The sequence below is a fragment of the Opisthorchis viverrini genome, assembly GCF_000715545.1.
Source record: "Opisthorchis viverrini unplaced genomic scaffold opera_v5_3, whole genome shotgun sequence".
NCBI lineage: Eukaryota > Metazoa > Platyhelminthes > Trematoda > Opisthorchiida > Opisthorchiidae > Opisthorchis > Opisthorchis viverrini.
The window spans coordinates 3,342,644-3,360,684 of record NW_008751659.1 but is presented as its reverse complement, the minus strand read 5'-3'; the positions used below and the strand labels follow the sequence as shown (position 1 = coordinate 3,360,684).

The following is an 18,041-nucleotide window of genomic DNA, read 5'->3' as shown; positions in this document are numbered from 1 at the left end:
GACTGAGTCTTTGAATTACTCGGACCTCATGCCTTTTGTTCCCTACGAGTTGCAAAAGAAATATATTATTATTATTTAATCGAGTACCTCCCACTTTTTACGACATTGTCCCCTTTTCGCACAATCCCCACTACCCGCAAATCCCCCTATCACACCCCAGCCTGACTGTAAACGCACGATCACGCCAGATGGTATGCCACTCACAAGTTGGGAATACACAATATTATTATTATTATTGGTGGTTTCTCTGTGTCCCTTCGAAAACATTACCAGTGAACTTACCGTGTCGTAGTCTGTTATCATTTTCTTGATGACGACTAACTTTCTCCAAATATGCTATTTATAGGACATTGAACAAAAGGGCTTTGGTAAGCGTCCATTTTCTGCCCTGAAATCTTGGAAACTTTTCCCAGATTCAGCGTGGAAGTTTGACAACATCATGCCTACGGCAAGGTTCAAATCATGGCATTTAGTTTAGGAACACTGGCATCACCTACCGCGTCAAATCTTAGCACCTAGAAGAAAATATTGTCCGACACATGCAAATTCACAAATGACACTCAACTTTGAAACTAAATTAAGGATGTAAAAACGTTTGTCATCTATACCTACTCCTGGCGAGTCGAAACGCCTCGCTTGAGCTTTAGTGTAATTACGGTGATTTGTGAAATCTTCGTAGCGGACAGGTGACTATCCACCTTCGTAAAAATAGAGTTCCCCACGGAATGGATGTGAGAGCCTGATGTCGCAGAAGGCGTTAGAAGTGAAAAGCGATCGGTATTTCAACAAGTACAAGTGCGTAACGAGGTCAGTAGCTGAGCAGCACGCTTTCTCGTTTCCACCCTACACACTGTTCGTGGGCTCAGCAACATGCACACAACGACGCAACGTAATGTAGCACTATCGGAAGCCTGTGGTCAACAATTCCCGGAGAGTGGACACTTCATAATCTGAGTTGGTTCGGCTGAAACCTGTACTAGGTTTTCGAAAGTGCAGAAAATCTCTGCAGAAAAAGTACCTAGAGGCGCTCAAAAGCAGTTTGATCCGAAGTTGCTTAACAGTTTGCATGTTAAATGCAGCAACGTGAAAAAAGAAATAGTTTTGAAAATAAAATCGGTGGGACGAATATTTAGCAGTGGAAATACTGACTCTGCTAACCGGTTCCGCCGTAATCGGTGAATGATGCAAACTGGAGAGTGTCGGCCGATAGAGCAAGGAGGTGCGTTTACTGATTTGTTCCGCGAAGGCACTCTGTGACTGTGCCATTGTCACTGTGCATATTGATACACAAATTCTAGGAGGGGAAACGGACTGAGTTTTCTAGCCGGACACTTCGCTTTAGGAAGTGTCCAGAATGCAGTAGTGATTCACCCAAGAATAGCAGGCTAGACCAGACAGTTTGAAGAAGCAGCATTTCAATCGTTATTTCAATCGTTACCCTGGGGTGCCGGAGATATTTAGTCGTCAAAATTATGCCCAATGAACGGCCTGGAAACACAGACCCCATATGTAACATGCTGGGACTCTATTGAATAGCTCTACGCGATTCTGGCGCTGAGGACCGTTGCACTACATACAATCTTATCGATGCGGTCAGGTTAACTGGTTGTCAGGTAGTATATCAGCACCTCTTAATCCTAAAGGCTGGTACGTGAGAATACACACCAATTACGTGGAACAGTATACCCAAATCCCGACTTTCCGATGGGTGAAAACTACATGCATTGGGGACCCACCACGGAAAGTGATTGTGATTTTAGCGTCGCAGAAAGAATTGGTCTGTGGTGCTGTTTATTCGTAAAGTACCCGGAAGAAAAATGTTGCCTTAAACAACGGAGGAACTGATAGTGCATGGAACCTGTATGCATCCTAAATTTCGGACCGACTGACCTGCGTAAACTGTACTGAGTCCCGATTTGTTTGACTAACGGTCTAGTGCACGCTCTCCAATTGAGCTCCGGTGCGAAACAATTCGGGGGACGGCAGAAGAACGATTTTGAAAAGGAGCCTTTCAAAACGTCCTTAGGTGGTGTCATGAAGGGAGCCCGATTGCGAATCAAAAGGTCCCCTGCAGAGTCTCAGCTGATTCAAACGTGTAAAATGAACCGGACTTGATAAAAGTTTGGAATCAGCAGGAATGTCATCATGGAGAGTGTACACTCACCAGTGAACAACCACTATGCCGACATTTCCAAAGTCTGAATCGTGCCGGGACAGTACCATCTGCTGAATTCTGACGCAGCCTGCATGATTACGACCTGATTCATCAGATCCTTGCATCAAGGCCCCGAAAACTCACATAGATCCTTCAGTACCGAAGAACTGCCATTCGCGGGGATGAAAATCCAGCCGTCATGGACCTATGTATCAAGGGAGACTGACACAGACAGGGTGGCTATATATGACCTGAAACTCCGGAACCTCCCCAAACCCATCGCCTGCAAGCTGACGCATACCAAAAGACGGATTTCCGTGTCTCATTACCGGGTCACAAATACGACCTTGAACTTAGAATTTAACTGATACGCAAAAGGTCGTACAATAGTATAGTCACACTGTGGCCGTAGAAATGTTACCAGCTGGCGCAGCGATTGTCCTCGTCCTCTTGGAAGAAACCGGACTAGTTGGCCGGCGCACCGCTTGTGGTTTGTCATTGAAAATTACTTTCAGACTAGAAGATTCTTCCAACACCTCGGTTGTCGGCTAGTTTTGTGCTGATGGCTACCAATCTAGCACACTCGATCACAATCATAATTACGCTAATGCCAAATGTACCCGAAGCGCGCACAATTACGACACAATCATTCTCCATGTTATGGTACAACCTGGAAGACTTCGAAGCAAGAAAACCATGGAAGAGTCCATTCGTGATGCACCACTCATGAGGCTGCTGAAACTTCGGCGATAACCCACGACCGGTTTCACCTTTCTTGGGGCTCATCAGGTAGGCGCAGTTCCCCAGTATCCTTCAACCTTATTTTCTACGTGAAGCCATGGAAAAGTATATTCAAATAAGAATATATGAATTCAAGTTAACACTGCCAATCCGTGACATCAAACGGGAAAGCATCAACTTGGAACGCCCCAGAAAATTGATATGAGCCCAGTTTATATATGACGGAATATCGAGCTTTTTGATTCGAGGTCGTGCAGCGCAAGTGCTTCTTTCTGGCGCAACAGGTCCCACCCAAATTTCAGAAATTTCAGAAAAGGTTGACTTTCGTAGCGGAAGAGGGCCTTAACAACGTGTTTGGTCAAATGAACGAGCAAAAGTAACCAATACAAAATCACAATAAGCAAAGAAAAGCAGCCGAATAAGGACACACGAATGCGTAGATTCAATAGTCCACCACACCGATCCAAATCCACTAATCGGCTATGAAAGAAATATTCACTCGTAGAAATCTCCCACGGATAATTCACGTGTGAGTGGTATGTTCCACGATAGGAAAGTTTTTCGCGGCTAAAAAATGTCACGGAGATTTAATGTGACGTTCAATAGTTCACACAAACACGGAGCTCTAGTCCCACTGGTTCAGCAGTCAACAAACAGTCCAACGGAGCGTAAATCCATTCGTTTCGCAAGAAGTCCGCAAGTCGCGCCGAAAAATTATGTATTGGTATCATTAAAACAAACGTCATGACAAAATAAGTACGACAGTTACAAAATGTAGTTTAAGTTCAGGAAAATGGTAAATACGTGACAACGGATTACACACGCTTGGTGGCCAAGTGAGATAAGCTTATTGAGCGACAAGAGCAAAACCGACCCGGGAAACTTAGGCAAAAGCCTCAATCCTGTGTATCAATCCGTTAATCAGTTAATCCGTGAATATATTTGGGCGTTCAAATCCACAAATAATGTTGGTCCTTGGCGGCAAACTGCCTTTTTTCAAAACCTTTGCAGTTGAAATTAAAAGTTTTACACCAAAATATTTGTTGACTCTACGTGCTTAGATTTTGTTTGATCACATCACTTTTGTGATCGAGTTCACGTGCACCGGCTGGTTGGGCGCGCACTACCACACTCTGGGAAAATGTCGGATGGGCGCGAAGGGAAGGTGCTTTTCGCGAAAGTGGCGGAGCAAGCAGAAAGATATGACGGTAGGTCCTACACTGCCCTATTATACCCATATTTCACCCGGTTTCTTTGCCATGTCCTGCGCTTAACTACCTGGTCCACTCTAGTAAAATATGTTTTTGTTTCTCGATCCCATCAGCACTACTCATTGGAAAGTAACTCGTTGAGCTGTGGCAACATTTCGGTAGGTAAGTACCGGGAGACTCGAAAGGAGCGCGGGGCCGGAGATACGAGCTGCCCAAGCGCAAACAATGAGAAAGTCTGGGATTGGGCTTGAAATACGGTCCTTCGAATTGCCCACTCGTCTCTATGATGTCCGTCAAGCTTGCTGCTGTCTGGGTGTTGATCGCGGATGTTTTCAAATCAACTCCTAACTGTATATCACCTAGAGTATGACAGCTTTGCCCATCAAGGCAAGGTGCGCTAGGCCGTCTCTGGTGCAGTTGGACGAACACTGACCGTGCTAGTTGTCGTTTATAGAACTATTCAAAATCAATGGCTGGATTGCATCCACTGTTTTGCCAGCACAGCACCAGATCTGTTGACAACTCCGAGTGAACACAGGCCCGGCCATCTGCCTACTTTTGAGTGGTGACAATCTGTAAGCGTTTCTGCTCATCCCGGGGCGTCAGTGCGGCCTTGTAGATGAACTGGTCTGACAGGTGTTTCGGGATTCGCTTGGCGAAAAGTCCCACTCGTTCAGCTGTGACGCCCTTTCGGTGCCTAGCTGCCGTGCCATCCGAAGGAAGCACATGGACTGAGACACTGCCAGGTTGCTCTGACGTAGACAGGAGATGTAGAGATGCAGAGGTCGGGTTCAAACCACGGACCTTCTGGTCAATAAATGCGCACTCAAACCAATAAGCCATCTCGCCCCAAAAGTCTTTCATCATTGCAAGGTCCTAGAAGCCAGTACGCAGCTGCCGGAAAACAAGCTCACCATGTGTTCGCATATTCTATACCAGCCACTACCAAGTGCTAGGCGAATGGCGGGACCCACTGCACAACTCGTACGAACCATGATTACTACAAGTAAAAATACTCGTGTCAGGTCAGACGTCACATCTTGTTACCGGCCGAGTCGCGGGGAGGTTAGCGAAAACATGCTATGCTGATCTTCCCTTTCCTCTCCCCCGCCCCATTAATAAATCTAGTATGTCCGTTAAGATCCCCGATTCTCGTTCGTCTTTTATAGGTCTTGACTGCAGCTCGACGCCTGGGCTGTGGCCGCCTTAATGTTCGCGCTCTGAAGCAAGCGGGATAACCAGTTGCTATTACTCTCATACTGGTGTGTGCTGCGTATCAGAATCAAGCGCTCAAGATGCAAACTGGTCTTGCTAACTGCTCTATCACTCCACTGGCTTCCGGCCTCTTTTGCTGTTACTGGAGACCTGAATGCACAGGTGATCAGTGCATCTAAGGCTCATCTAGTTGCTCTGCTCAGATTGGTTTTGGTATACATGGGCAATGTCGAGCGACTGCTTCAACTGTGCTGGGTGCAGGCTGCGAATGATCCGCGCCACATACGGATTGCATCGTCTTCATCGCCTGTTGCTGAAGGATCTAGCCAGTACCGGAGTCAGCCGCCTGATTTTGGACACTGGTGAACTGCTAGACTAGTGGGAAGCTGGTGACTTCACCCGGACAACCAAATACAATATTGTCTCAAAGCAGTTATTTTCATGGTGAACTAAACAGGCTACGTGGTCTCAAAAAACACCGACCAAATCTCGGTTGAACTTGAATGCCATCGCTGGGTTTATCCAAGACAAAAAGCGACCCCGCCTTCCCGTTTCCACTGCGTCATCCATACGGATGATACCCAGCGTCCCCGCCCTCAAGCACCGACCGACCTTCCAGCCCTACTAATCTTGGTGCATGCGAACAACTAGAACGCCCGGGGAATCTGCCTGGCATGCTAGGCATACCTTCACTAACTGCCTTAGGGTCCCAATAAAAGGTGCATTCCGGACCAATCGAACGAGGAACCACATCAAAAGGAGAACAATTCGAGGGGTGACGGAGCGAGCTAGAGTCCAAAATGGCTCATCAACCTGTGATGAGCCAAGCTGAACCTATTACGCCACCCTAAGAATGCACTACACCCTCTTCGTCCGAGAAGACAGCAGGGCCGAGAAGGTGTCCCTCACCATCAAATTCACTGGCAACCCGAAGCCCCTGTTGCACAAGCTGATAACCTACGGAATCAGTAACTTCCGCACCACCGCTTTCCACATTAACGGGACCGTATCAGGGCCCCGGTCAAACCCCTGTTGAGTGCCACGAGACTTGATGATGGTTCGCCTGCTCTTCCTGGTATTCATCAACGATATGCATATACCCAGCTTCCCATGTAAAACGCTTGCCTATGACGTAAACCCGTAGAGAGCTATCTGCCCCCTTCCCCCCGAAAGTCAGACTCAAGCCGACCCGATTAGTCTCAAGCAAACCGGCTGTCTTTCGGTACAGAGCAGTGTCATCTGCTGCTTTTACACCATTTTGTCCTCCGCTCGACATTGTAGGTCCACACTACCTCCCTACCGTCACTGGGACGTGATACCTATGAGTCAACCCCCGGCACAATATGGTGAACAATGTTGCCAGCTACGAACGTCTCGGGCTGTTACGATGGGCCGTCATAGGACATTCGAAAGCCTCCCAAACTCCGGTGTTCAGATCTGGAATATGCAGACGACATTGCTCCCATTTTTGAAAAAGCAGCAGTACTGAAAAGTTGATCAAGTCCCTTTGGTCCCTCGGCATATGTTCCGCACCCATATTCCACAGCCCTGCTGCAGGAGGTAAAATCTTTGAACGTACCTCTAAGAATCCAAGGGTTGACGGAAGTGAACCACCATACTTATTTCGGAAGTCGCATTAACTCTGACGGTTATGAGACAGATGAAGTAAATGCACGGATTTCAAAGACCATAATTACTTTTACCGATTTGCATCACTTGTGGCATCGAAAGGCGTATCGGAGGGTCTCATAGGAGGCGTTTACCGGACTACGGTGTAGGCTATATTATCGCACAACTGCAGGACTTGGCCATTTCGGGTGAATGGTTCGATAAATCTTCAGGTTTTTGATCACCGGAACTATGATAGGAGCCAGCAAATTCGAGTAGTAAGTCCCCGGCGAAGCAGGCGGTAGTTTAATCAAAGCATGCATCCAACAGTGCGAAGTTAAGGTGGCCGAACCATGTGCTAAGCGTGCCGAGTTACCGCCTGTCGAGGCGAGCGCTGTTTTCTGTGCCTAATTCGGAGTGACGGAAATCCAGAGATGCACAGCATTCGACATGGCAGAGGAGAATATAGGATGTTACGAAAAGTCTGGGTGCTGTTCACCTTTCAGGATATCCTCCACATGATCCTCGCGCTTACCTGGAGACACCTAACGGTGTGGCGTCTAATCGATGCGAATGGTTTACATGCTGTCAGTTTCTATCCAGAGTTTTTGATAGGGTATTGGATGTGTAGATACATTAGATGTCTGTGGTAGGCCGAACCTAGGTCCCATCCTCCCCCCATTTTTTCTTTCCATTAGAAAGCCTTATTCAAACAAAACATTGCTGTTCTCGAACGGCGTTCCTCTCAATGGTACTGACCGTCTAAGAATACCCTGATTAACATCAGACCGCACGTCGAAAATGCCATCCAAACCTGGGAATGTTGACTAAAGCGTGACAACAGACCGTCATAGCATACTAAAAGACGGCTCACTAAACTCAGCGAAAAGCAGTTGAGTCTGAGAAGCTCAGTAGTTAAATCGCCAACTTACTGACCGGACGATCCGCTGTTCGCCCCCAACCTCAGCGCTTCGATTGCTGCTGTCTGGGCCTGGGCAACTTGGCAGTATCCCAGCCTTCATGGTTCTTTCGGGTCTCATGGCAACTATGCACCGAAAAGGTGTTACAATTGAACGATGACAGTAATGATGACATACAAGAAACAGTTAGCTAACCTTAATCTACACTCGACTGCCTAATGGAAGGTACGTGGTGATCTTACAGTTACCTTCCGAATCCCACGTGACCCGAACCACGTGCGCGGCCAACTGCCGGCAGCTTTCAACACGATCGTTCGCTGCGGACGCAAAAGAATATCTACGAAAACAGCCATCTCAACTACCATCGAAACTTCTATCTCTCCATGTTAGCCGCTTCTGGAACCTATCCGCGGATACTGCATCCGCATGCAACCTTCAAAACACCACTCAGCCAGCACCTTCATTCGGTGCGGTTCTTTCTCGACACATACAGAAAAGGTTTGTATGGTCGCTGCGCGTGATGCTTCCTGTTTTTTTTTGGGCGGTCGAATGACATCTCGGCAGTTTGAGACAAACATGCTACTTGAGCAGACGGACGGGCTCTGACCATCTGACTTCTTCAAAGTGCAATTAGCAAAAGTTGAGCGAAGGCGGTGGTGCTGCTATTTATCCGACGTCTGAAGTTCCTGCAGATTGCTAAACGGATCCGTTCTCCATCCTCTGATGTTCCCGGCCTTCATCAATGACCTTCCAACCTCCACTTGGCAAACTCCTCGCCGATGACCGGGAGCTTTAGTAAACGGTCAAGCACGAAATCCTCTAGGTCAACTTTCAAAATTTAAGCCATTTTAAATGACTTATAACTCCGCCGCATAGCTTGGCATGCGCTTCACACCTGCAAAGCGTAAAGTACTGCTACAAGATTGGGTGGGATCAGACCCACACCTCATGCTTGCAGGTGAGTCAAACCACGTGGTAGATAAATTTGTTTACCTGGGCAGCTGTGTAAGTTCCGGTGGACTGGCTGGAGACGAGATTATTTATCGATTCAGGAAGGTCAGGGCAGCTTTTGTCAACCTCCGACACCTGTGGCGCCGACGTGACTTCAGCTTATCTGTCAAGGGCGGTGGTGCGATCCATACTGCCTTATGGATCAGAAACGCGGCTCGTACGCGCAGAAGACATACGGAAAATGTCAGTGTTTGTCTACCGGCGTCTCCGAAGCATTTGGTAGGTCTGGTGGGAATCTTCGAATTAGCAATTCTGAGGTCCGCCTGATGGTCCTACGAAGAAGGAGCTCTACCGCGATAGATGAATTACTGACGCTTCTTAGATTACGCTGGTTAGGATATGTACTCCGCATGCCAGCAGACCGTCTGCCTCACAGAGCTCTTTCTGCCCAGCCCTGTGCTGAGTGGAAGCGACCGAGAACTGGACAGTGAATGACCTGGTAACGAAGTACGATAACACTAACCGGTAAACTTAGTTGGGTCGGCAACTGCCGCCTCCATGGATAGGGACCCCGGGACTCAACTCACCAATGACTAATGATATTGGTGGAAATACCCCATTCGCGCAGTCAGCGACGCTCGTGCATCAACCTATCGCCTTCAATGCGTTGCCAGCCAGTCCCTGAACTAACCAATGTGTCATCACCTCCAAGGCTCAGCTGCATGTCCTATGCTCCCCGTTTCCCGGTGATTGAAACTAGCAGCTGGAACTAATGTGCCCATGGTACACTTTTTGTAACTGATGAATTGAACTTGAAGTGAATTGGTTATCCTTGTGGCAACGCACTCATACGCTGATCCCGCAACGAAATTTCTGCAAAACGCCCTTGGAATAACCGTGAAACAGAATGTCTTGAACTCCGCCCGGTATCACGCTTTTCCAGTGGGTTCTAGGTAGTTTCGAAAGACCAGTATTCGCCCTGGTAACAACCGACCTCACATGACACGTCCAGCTTGATGTTGAGGCTGGTTTGACAACCCGTCACTTTGCCCTGAACTTATGTCGGATGAGATTCGTGATGGACGTGGGTCTATCTCGCCGATGGGCCTGGATTCAACGTGGTTACTTTAATGTTGTCCACAACCGTAGACTTTGTTCCTGTTGGTTCTCCTAATATAGGGTTTCTTCACACTGTCTTTACCTTTCTCTTCACTACACTAAGGCCTTCTACATTTGACTGGGTTGCAGTTATGCAACAGTATACGTTACTGGTGTTTTCTGTCAATCAGGGATGATAATGCATAATTCTGAATCCATGCATTGGGCACTCGTGCCAGTTTGACATCTGAAGAACGACGGGAAGATTGTTCCACTGAGTGCTTCAGAGCCCCATAGGATGATTTCTATCTGTTTGACACACTACAACTTCACCGTGCTGCAAAAATCAGCTCCCAGGTTTGACCACTTGTGGTTGGTCTAAAGTGGGTTCTGTTAATTGTTAATCGTCATCATCATCGAGGCAATCGTCTGAGTGTTGACACAAGCTTGATCATCTTACGACAATTTTTTCAAGCTATATTCAAAGCCCTAGAGAAGAGTTGAATGTATTGGAATATTGGCAGCTCAGGCGCATTCACTGGCAGCTGATCAGGTGACTGTTCCGTTCGCCGACAAGCTCAGTGAGCAGATAAACAGCCACCTGATCAACTAACAGTCAATCGACAATCTTGAAAGAAACTGACAGGACTAACACCACTGACATCGATTATCCTCCATTTGCAGTATCTTCAGCCAAGCGTGGGGGAGGTCATTAGAACCTCGTCCTGAAGGGCGGACCGCACTAACGATAGCCAAACCCTTCGTAACCCCATCCTCCTGAGAACCCACACGTTCACCTCCCGGCTTGCGCCATTGTGAAAGGAGACAGAATGGCACTTGTCTCGGTAGACGATGTTTCGCTATCCGTATCCTATAACCTAGCCCCTGAGGCTGATGGTTACGGATATTTTCCGCGACGGATGTACCTGCTGCACAATCCAGGTACCCGTTTTTCAATTGCCTCGTTACAAATTCATCGACGCCATCCGGTACCACCACTGTTTCTGAAGCATCGGTGGTGAAAAATATTAGGTCACATTTCCCACTCGTATGACTGCTCTTACTGTAGCCGGGCGAACATGGCTGTGTATTCCTGCTAGTATGCCCTTTTGACCCCCCCCCTAAGTGACGCAAATTGGCGAACATGATTCGGACATTCAAGGTCCGTGCACTAATTTCGTCAGAGCTAAAACAGCTACCGAGGTATTTTAAACTCCCCACAACATATAGTGCTTCTTGGATTGCAAGGGGTATGTTCAGTGACTACACGTCCTGAAGCATTATTTTACATTCTAGGGGCAAGGTGCATGCCGGAAGGTGGCATCATGTTGTTCCTGATTTGTCTTCGTCTTCAACGATAAGGATGATTGTCTGTGTACTCTAGATCAACAAGGTTCTCAACAGTAACCTGGGGTTTTGAAGACTCCGGTGTTTGCATAATTCGTTTCTCGATGGTGATGTTGAACCAAATGGAGAGAGGGACATTCTTACCGATCATCACTTTTAGAGCTAATGCAACTACCGAGGTGTTAAATTTTCCACAACCTCCAGTGATTCTCGAATTGTAAGGGATATGTTCTCAGACTGAACGTTTTGAAGCATGACTGCACTTTGAAGGTGCAAAGCGCATGCCAAAAGATGGTATGGTGGTGGTCAGTCTATTCAATAGGGCTTGTGCTTCGCTTTGGTCTTCAAAGGTGAGGGCAATGTAGTCTCCACACTTCAGATCGAGTAGGCTCTCACTAGCAACGATTTGATCACAACGGTCTTGAAGACCTTTCAGCGTTCGACTCGTTAGTTCAGTGATGAAGTTGAACAGTAATGGAGAGAGTGGACACCCTTGTTGGACACCACTTTGTAGGGAAGCTTTTGGAGAGCTCAGCATACACTCTTACCAGCCCAGAAGTATGGGAATATGGGAGTCGGGGCATACCCCGTTGAGCAAGTGTAGTTAACAGCACTGAGATGGCTCAAGTGATTAGAGCGCGAATTTACTGACCGGAAGGTCCGTGGTTCGAAGCCGATCTCTGCCTCTCTATTTCCCCTGTCTAGGCTTGAGCAACCTGGCAGTATCCCAGCCCTCGTGCCTCCTTCGTGTGGCATGACAGCTAGGCACCGAAATGGTACTACAGCTGGACGATTATAACACAACGATTATATTATATAAAGATCATATAACCGATCGACAGAATCGAAGGCATCCTTGAAGTCAAGGAATGCCAAGATTGTTGGCCGTCTGTACATATGGCGTTGCTCTAACACCCGACGGGATGTGAAGATGTGGTCAACGCAGCCTCTACCCGATCGAAATCCCGCTTGATTCTCACGGGTCAAGGGTTCGTGTGCCACCAAAAGACGTAGAAGAATCAGTGACGCCAGAACCCTTATCACAACAAGAGTCAAACTGACACCTTGTGGTTACCATCTTCACTGAGAGTATCCTTTTTGAAAGTGGTCATCACTATCGATTCACCCCCGTTGTCTGGGGCGATCTCCTCCCAGATAGACCCAAATAGGCTGGACAGGCACCGGCTGAAAAGAGCCGGTAGAAGGTCGTCAGGACAGGTAGGACGATGATGCTTGAGTAGAGAAATACACAGAGACCGAAGACCGCTCCATATTCATGGTCCACATTTCTGTTGAAGGCCAGGATTCTGGAGGTATCAGGTCGTCAACTCAATTGCTGCCCAGCGGTCCAAACCTTCCTCTTTGTTGCATATCAGGGAACCATTTAGGTCCCTGATTATTTCTCTGACAAGAGGTTTCCGGAGACCAGTCGAACGAATCAAGTAGAGCAGCTTACGGACGTCTCAAGCATTCTTTGCATCTTCCATTTCTTCGGCCTTTCGGGTTCATCAAGCTTCTCAGTCTGCACGGATACTGGGTTTCACCTGGCGTCGGGTGAAACTGTGACTGCGGCCAGGAGGGATTTGTCGCCGGGTCTCCACCAAAGACACGGTCCTATCGGAAATCCCATGTTTGGATGGGGTTGGCTTTGTACCACAAACAGACGTTCCGGCTTTCAGTAGCGCTTTGGATATCTTTTCCCAGCAACCATTTATATCCGACGGTGTACCGCCCGGCAGGCGTTCGAGGATCTGGTTCCGATAATTTTGTTCGGCTTCTGGGTCCACTAGCTTCTCAATTGCTAAGCAAGGTGTGCGCGATTTGCGTACACCTGGAAAGCGCAGTGAGAAGCAACAGCATACAAGTGCATGGTCGGGGTCAACGTTGGTGTTCCAGAAGGAGCGGCAGGCGGTGATCAGCCCTCACCAGCGGTAACTGACAATGATGTGGCCTGTTTAGATTCGGCGCTTGTTTGTTGGTGGGCGTCACGTTGTCAAGTGATTTCCACTGTTTTTCTGAAATTTGTACTGCAAATGAACAGTCTGTGGTAGGCGCACTTCTGGAGCAAGCGATCCCCGTTGCCGTGCGTCTCGTGTTCAAACCGAAACGGCTACCCAATCGGACCTCCGCAGCGCTTAGTCTACCTACCTGGACGCTCATGACACCAGCAACCACTACTACGTGTGAGCTTTTAGCCTGCTGTAGAAGGGCACCTGGAGCGTCATAGAAACTCTTCGGCAGGTTCAGAGCTACAGTCAGTTGGGGCGTAAGCAGACACAATAAACAGGGTGTGATGACCTCACTTCCTCTGGATTCCTCCACAGATGTTGCCAATCGAACCGCACAGAGGCGACTATCAACGGGTATCCAACCAAGCAGAGATGCTTCCGCTCGTTCGCTCATTACAATACCCACCCTAGCATATCCAGCTACAGCGGCCTCTGCATCACCCGAGCTGCGCAGCCGGAAGCTAGAAGAGAGCGAGCGGGTAGTCAGTTCGATCACAGCACTTGCGTCCTGCGTCCTTGTTTTTGACATCAATGCAGAAGCAATCCAGCGTACGAGCAAGAGCCACCTGTTGACCTGTTGCTTCAGTGTGCGAACATTAAAGGCGGCTAGGCAGATAGGTTTGTCGGGGTTTGAAAACAGACTTCGAAGTGTTTAGGGTTGTGACTGAACTCGTACAGAAGCTGCAGCTGAGTGTGATGCAGGGCGAGCAAAACAATTAGTGCTAATGCTGGGACCTGGAGATGAAGTATTCAAATTTAGATGGGGGAGGGTGGAAGAGGGAAAACGTAAAATTGTAAGAAGGGAGGCGTCAGCAGTAGCATGTTTTCGCCTACCCGCCCTGCTGTGTGCGGCAGGTAATCGACCCGGTTGAGGCCACCATGCGACGGCGGGTTTGGCATGTTGTAAATGTTATGGTTGTACTAGGGCTTGGATACTGCCATGGCGTAGACAGGAGGACGATTAGGGTCCTCAACCAAAGCCTTTGGCTCAAAAGCCTAACCGCAAGGCGGTGGTGTTGGACTGGAAATGTGAGTACATTATCATTTCTATGGAACACGTCGCTACACATGTTCAAACCCCAATTGGAGGACCATAAGACGTTCGTCTACCTCTACCCACTGAACAAATTGGTATGAGACTTTGAGTGTCGCGCGGATACCCTCAGTAGTTCAGTGGGTCGTACACAAACCGCCACACGACGGTAAGGTCTAGTCTCTTCGTGACGGCGTTGTAAACTCGACCTTTGACATATGGGCTAGTGTCACACCCACACCACAAGTGACGCAGTTTCACAAAGGCTGTTCTGTCCTTCCCAATCCTGATAGGAGTATCGTCTATCGCGAGACTCCTGAGATTGATATATTCGCCGGGGTAGACGAATTGGGCTCATTCGCAAGCATGAGCAGTAGCACTTTACGGTTTGAAGGTGTGAAGAGCATGCCAAACCATGGTGCAGAATCTTTCAACTATTGTTTGCATTACCCCGGCGTCAGATTCAAGAACAGGTATGTTGTCAGACTGCTCGATATCTGAGTGAATGCCTTGGGAGCATTCTGACCCCACAGACAATAGAGGCCGGGAGTGTCTTCCATAATCATGTCAGTGAAGTTGAAGAGTAAGGGTGAAAGATGACAGTGTTGCCGCTGACCACGAGTCTGTGGAAGGTGGTCTACAGTGTCTTAAAGAGGATCAAATATTTGTGAGGACACCTTTGTTCAATGGACACTGCCGGAGGTTTAAAGTGTGAATGATGCGTCTTGGTTTTCGCGAGTTTACCTCTCCCTGTGTTCAGTCAACCTTCGATGGATAACACCAGAGCACCCTCGATACCACAGCCACCAGGCTTACTCCAGGATTCTTCCACACCGTTTGCGCACTCTGTCTTGAAATACAGGGATACCTGTTAGTATGTCTCATTCTGCAGGCACTTTCTTTTCACTAGATGTAGCGTTAATGCCTTCCATGAAGAGGTCGCCCGCTTTAGAGCTAATGCATGTACAAAAGGAACCCGTCACCAGTATACTTAGTCAAGCTAGCGAATATAGTCCACTTGGATGTCAGGACTTCGAGACGAGCTATACCGGTAATTACAGGCAGTCATGGACGAGATCATTCGCGTCCTATATAGCTGTTTTGTGTCCGAGCTATGGCTTTTGATACTGTCTTCCTGATCTTGCGGCTTGTGCGCGGTGATCCAAAGGGATTATCTGGATTTGACTAATAGCTATCTTTGTTATATGTACATTTATACTTCTCTTAGAACTTGTTAAATTACTCCGAAACGAGAGATACCAGTGACTAGTTCGTTTTTATCGCCGTTCACGTGCACTTGAAAGTCATGAGGCTAGATCTGGAACGAGATGACTCAGTTGTAAGAGCGCGAGAGAGGTCCGTGGGCTCGAACCCGACCTTTGCTTCTCGACTTCCTCTTTTCAGGCTTGGGCAACCCTCGTGCTTCCTTCTGGTGACTTGGCAGTTAGACGCCAGAGGGCCGCTACAGCTAAACGATCTATTTAAATCTGGCGCACAAAATATAGTAGCTCTTTCGTGGGAACTGTTTCATGATCGCGTTTCATTTCCCACAACAGCTACCGTTCGGTGTAATTTCCAGGATATCACACTCTTAATGCAGCGGTTTGTGATCATTTGATACTTTCTGACATTGTGTGCTGTCGGGTTTCCAGTCGTACACAGTTGTTTTGGGCTTCCCTTTCCATTTTTAGCTAGATAAGCTGTATAACGGACCAAAACTTGGGACTGATATTCTGTAAAAAAGTATTTTGATAAAACGGCTATTCTCCGTACTGACTGCATCGGTCCAACTCTATGCCATATTTAGCAAGAAGAAAATACCAAGAAGCTGCTCGTACCGAAAATGTTCCATATGAATGGAACAGCCCAATTCTAGAGCTGTACCCCTTCAATTTTCACTTGAACTCTCCATGACCTTGGTACAGCTGATGAGTCTAACTTAGCGTAATGAGACCACACCAGGCGACGGCCGGAAACGAGTCGTTTTATCAACAAATTAGATATACCGATGCAAGCGTGATACCTGTAACAGGGAAAACAATATGGTGATCCGATTATTGGTTCGGGGAGGGAATAATTCTATCGTATCACTTGTTTTTTGTTGTGGTTATCCTGCTCCATTGACTTGCAGCGCTGACATCGCTTTCCTTGTTTCAATAACCCATGCTTTCCATTTTACGCATTCGCTTCATGTTTTCTAGCTCGCTGTTTGAACTGACTATCAGAAACGCAGTAATGCTATAGAGCGTAAATGAATAAACTAGTCGCTCTATTCTCAGGTGGACGGTTTCGTATATTTCACAGTTGTGGCGAGATGCTTTTGTGCAAGATTTGTGAACTATCCAGTACTCAGTAGCAACTCACTGAGACTTGCTTATCTTGCAACCGCATGCATATTTCCTGCTTGTTTGGAGCTTGACTGGGTCGTGCTGTTTAGACCTATGCGCTTAGTAGTGCTTTAGAGTTGAATTTGACGGAACTATCCTGTTAGCTGTTTCCCTTTTACTTACAGGCCTCCACATCTAGATTTGATTGTGGGGGTAACTTTTACTAACTCGTACAGTTGCTGAAAATCTCGTCATCGGGACGACTTCGCGGTATGTAAAAGCATGGTTTAGGTATGTTTCCTTCTTGGAAAAAGTGGATTGGCGTTTATGATTGGTAGAATGTGTCCAGTTACCATATCATCTGAAGGGAGTTCCAACCAAGGGACCACTACTCAGCTTCTCCTGGGACTGTCACACCAGACGAATTGCTTTTTCAGGTAGCGGTTCGGGGGCATACCAAAGCTGACCGTGTGCTTAAACTGGTTGTACTGATTTCTTTTTTCATTTCTTGCCATATCACCAAACTGTATTTTTTTTTGTTAGCTAGAAAGCGGTAAGGTACTTAACTTATTCGATTTGGGGTAAAATGGTGGCTTGGGTCGGACGCCTACGCGTCCTGGCCACGTCTGTTTGACCGAGTTGATCGCCCTTGAGTGCTTAGATTGAATATGTGTAATCTCTAGTGTCAACTTTCATTAAGTCTGGTGATCACCTGTTCATCTGTGATCAGCGTTTCGTTGGCGCAATTTGTACCAACCGACTCAGATCAGGGTTCTGGGTTTAGTGAAGTTTAATCAAGCACAAAAAATCAGGTAAAACGGGCTTTCTTACAGATGACCACATTTCACTTTACATCCTATTGGCATTTTTCTAAGGAATCACCTGAAGTGGAAAAGTGCATTTACGTAGAACAACGAGAAAGCACACACTAATCTGGCCTCAACAATGAGCCACCACAAATAGGTTCAACTCCCGTACAAAACCTCAGTCAGACTTTGCTTGAGTTCTAATGCTTGAACAACTCATGTGCGTTGTTTTCGCCTGTAGTATGGGTTAGTGGTGGCCTGTCGAACAGCGGTACATGTCTATCGTATCATTCAGTTGAGAATAGCTGTTAGGCTATTTTCTCCGGCGAAATCGATTTTGTTTTCGTGAGAATTTATTGTTACTTTTGGCTACCTTTGTGTTAGCCATGTTTCACTCTCTGATAAGTTACTTGTATGTATCTGAACGAGTACGATCAACGACTATACACGATTTGCAACGAGCGCGCATATCCCCAGCAGGCCCACTCACTACTAGCGTGGGGAGAGAAGACGACAGGATCTTCGCAGGAGAGCTTTGACTGCCTCAGCTAAAGGCGAAGTACAGCGGGAGCATAGACGAATACTTATATATATATATATATATATATATATATATATAA

General features: G+C 47.3%; 1 protein-coding gene across 1 annotated transcript in view; it reads left to right on the top strand.

Moving 5' to 3' along the window:
- Positions 1-2,337: 2,337 nt before the first annotated feature.
- The window catches only part of T265_12520 (hypothetical protein), a gene marked incomplete at both ends in the record, with an annotated part of 17,666 nt that continues 1,962 nt past the window's right edge, over positions 2,338-18,041 (top strand). Inside the window, 2 exons of the mRNA XM_009164156.1 lie at positions 2,338-2,487; positions 3,958-4,104. Of these exons, the coding sequence (XP_009162420.1) occupies positions 2,338-2,487; positions 3,958-4,104 (297 nt within the window). The remainder of the gene's footprint in view (positions 2,488-3,957; positions 4,105-18,041) is intronic.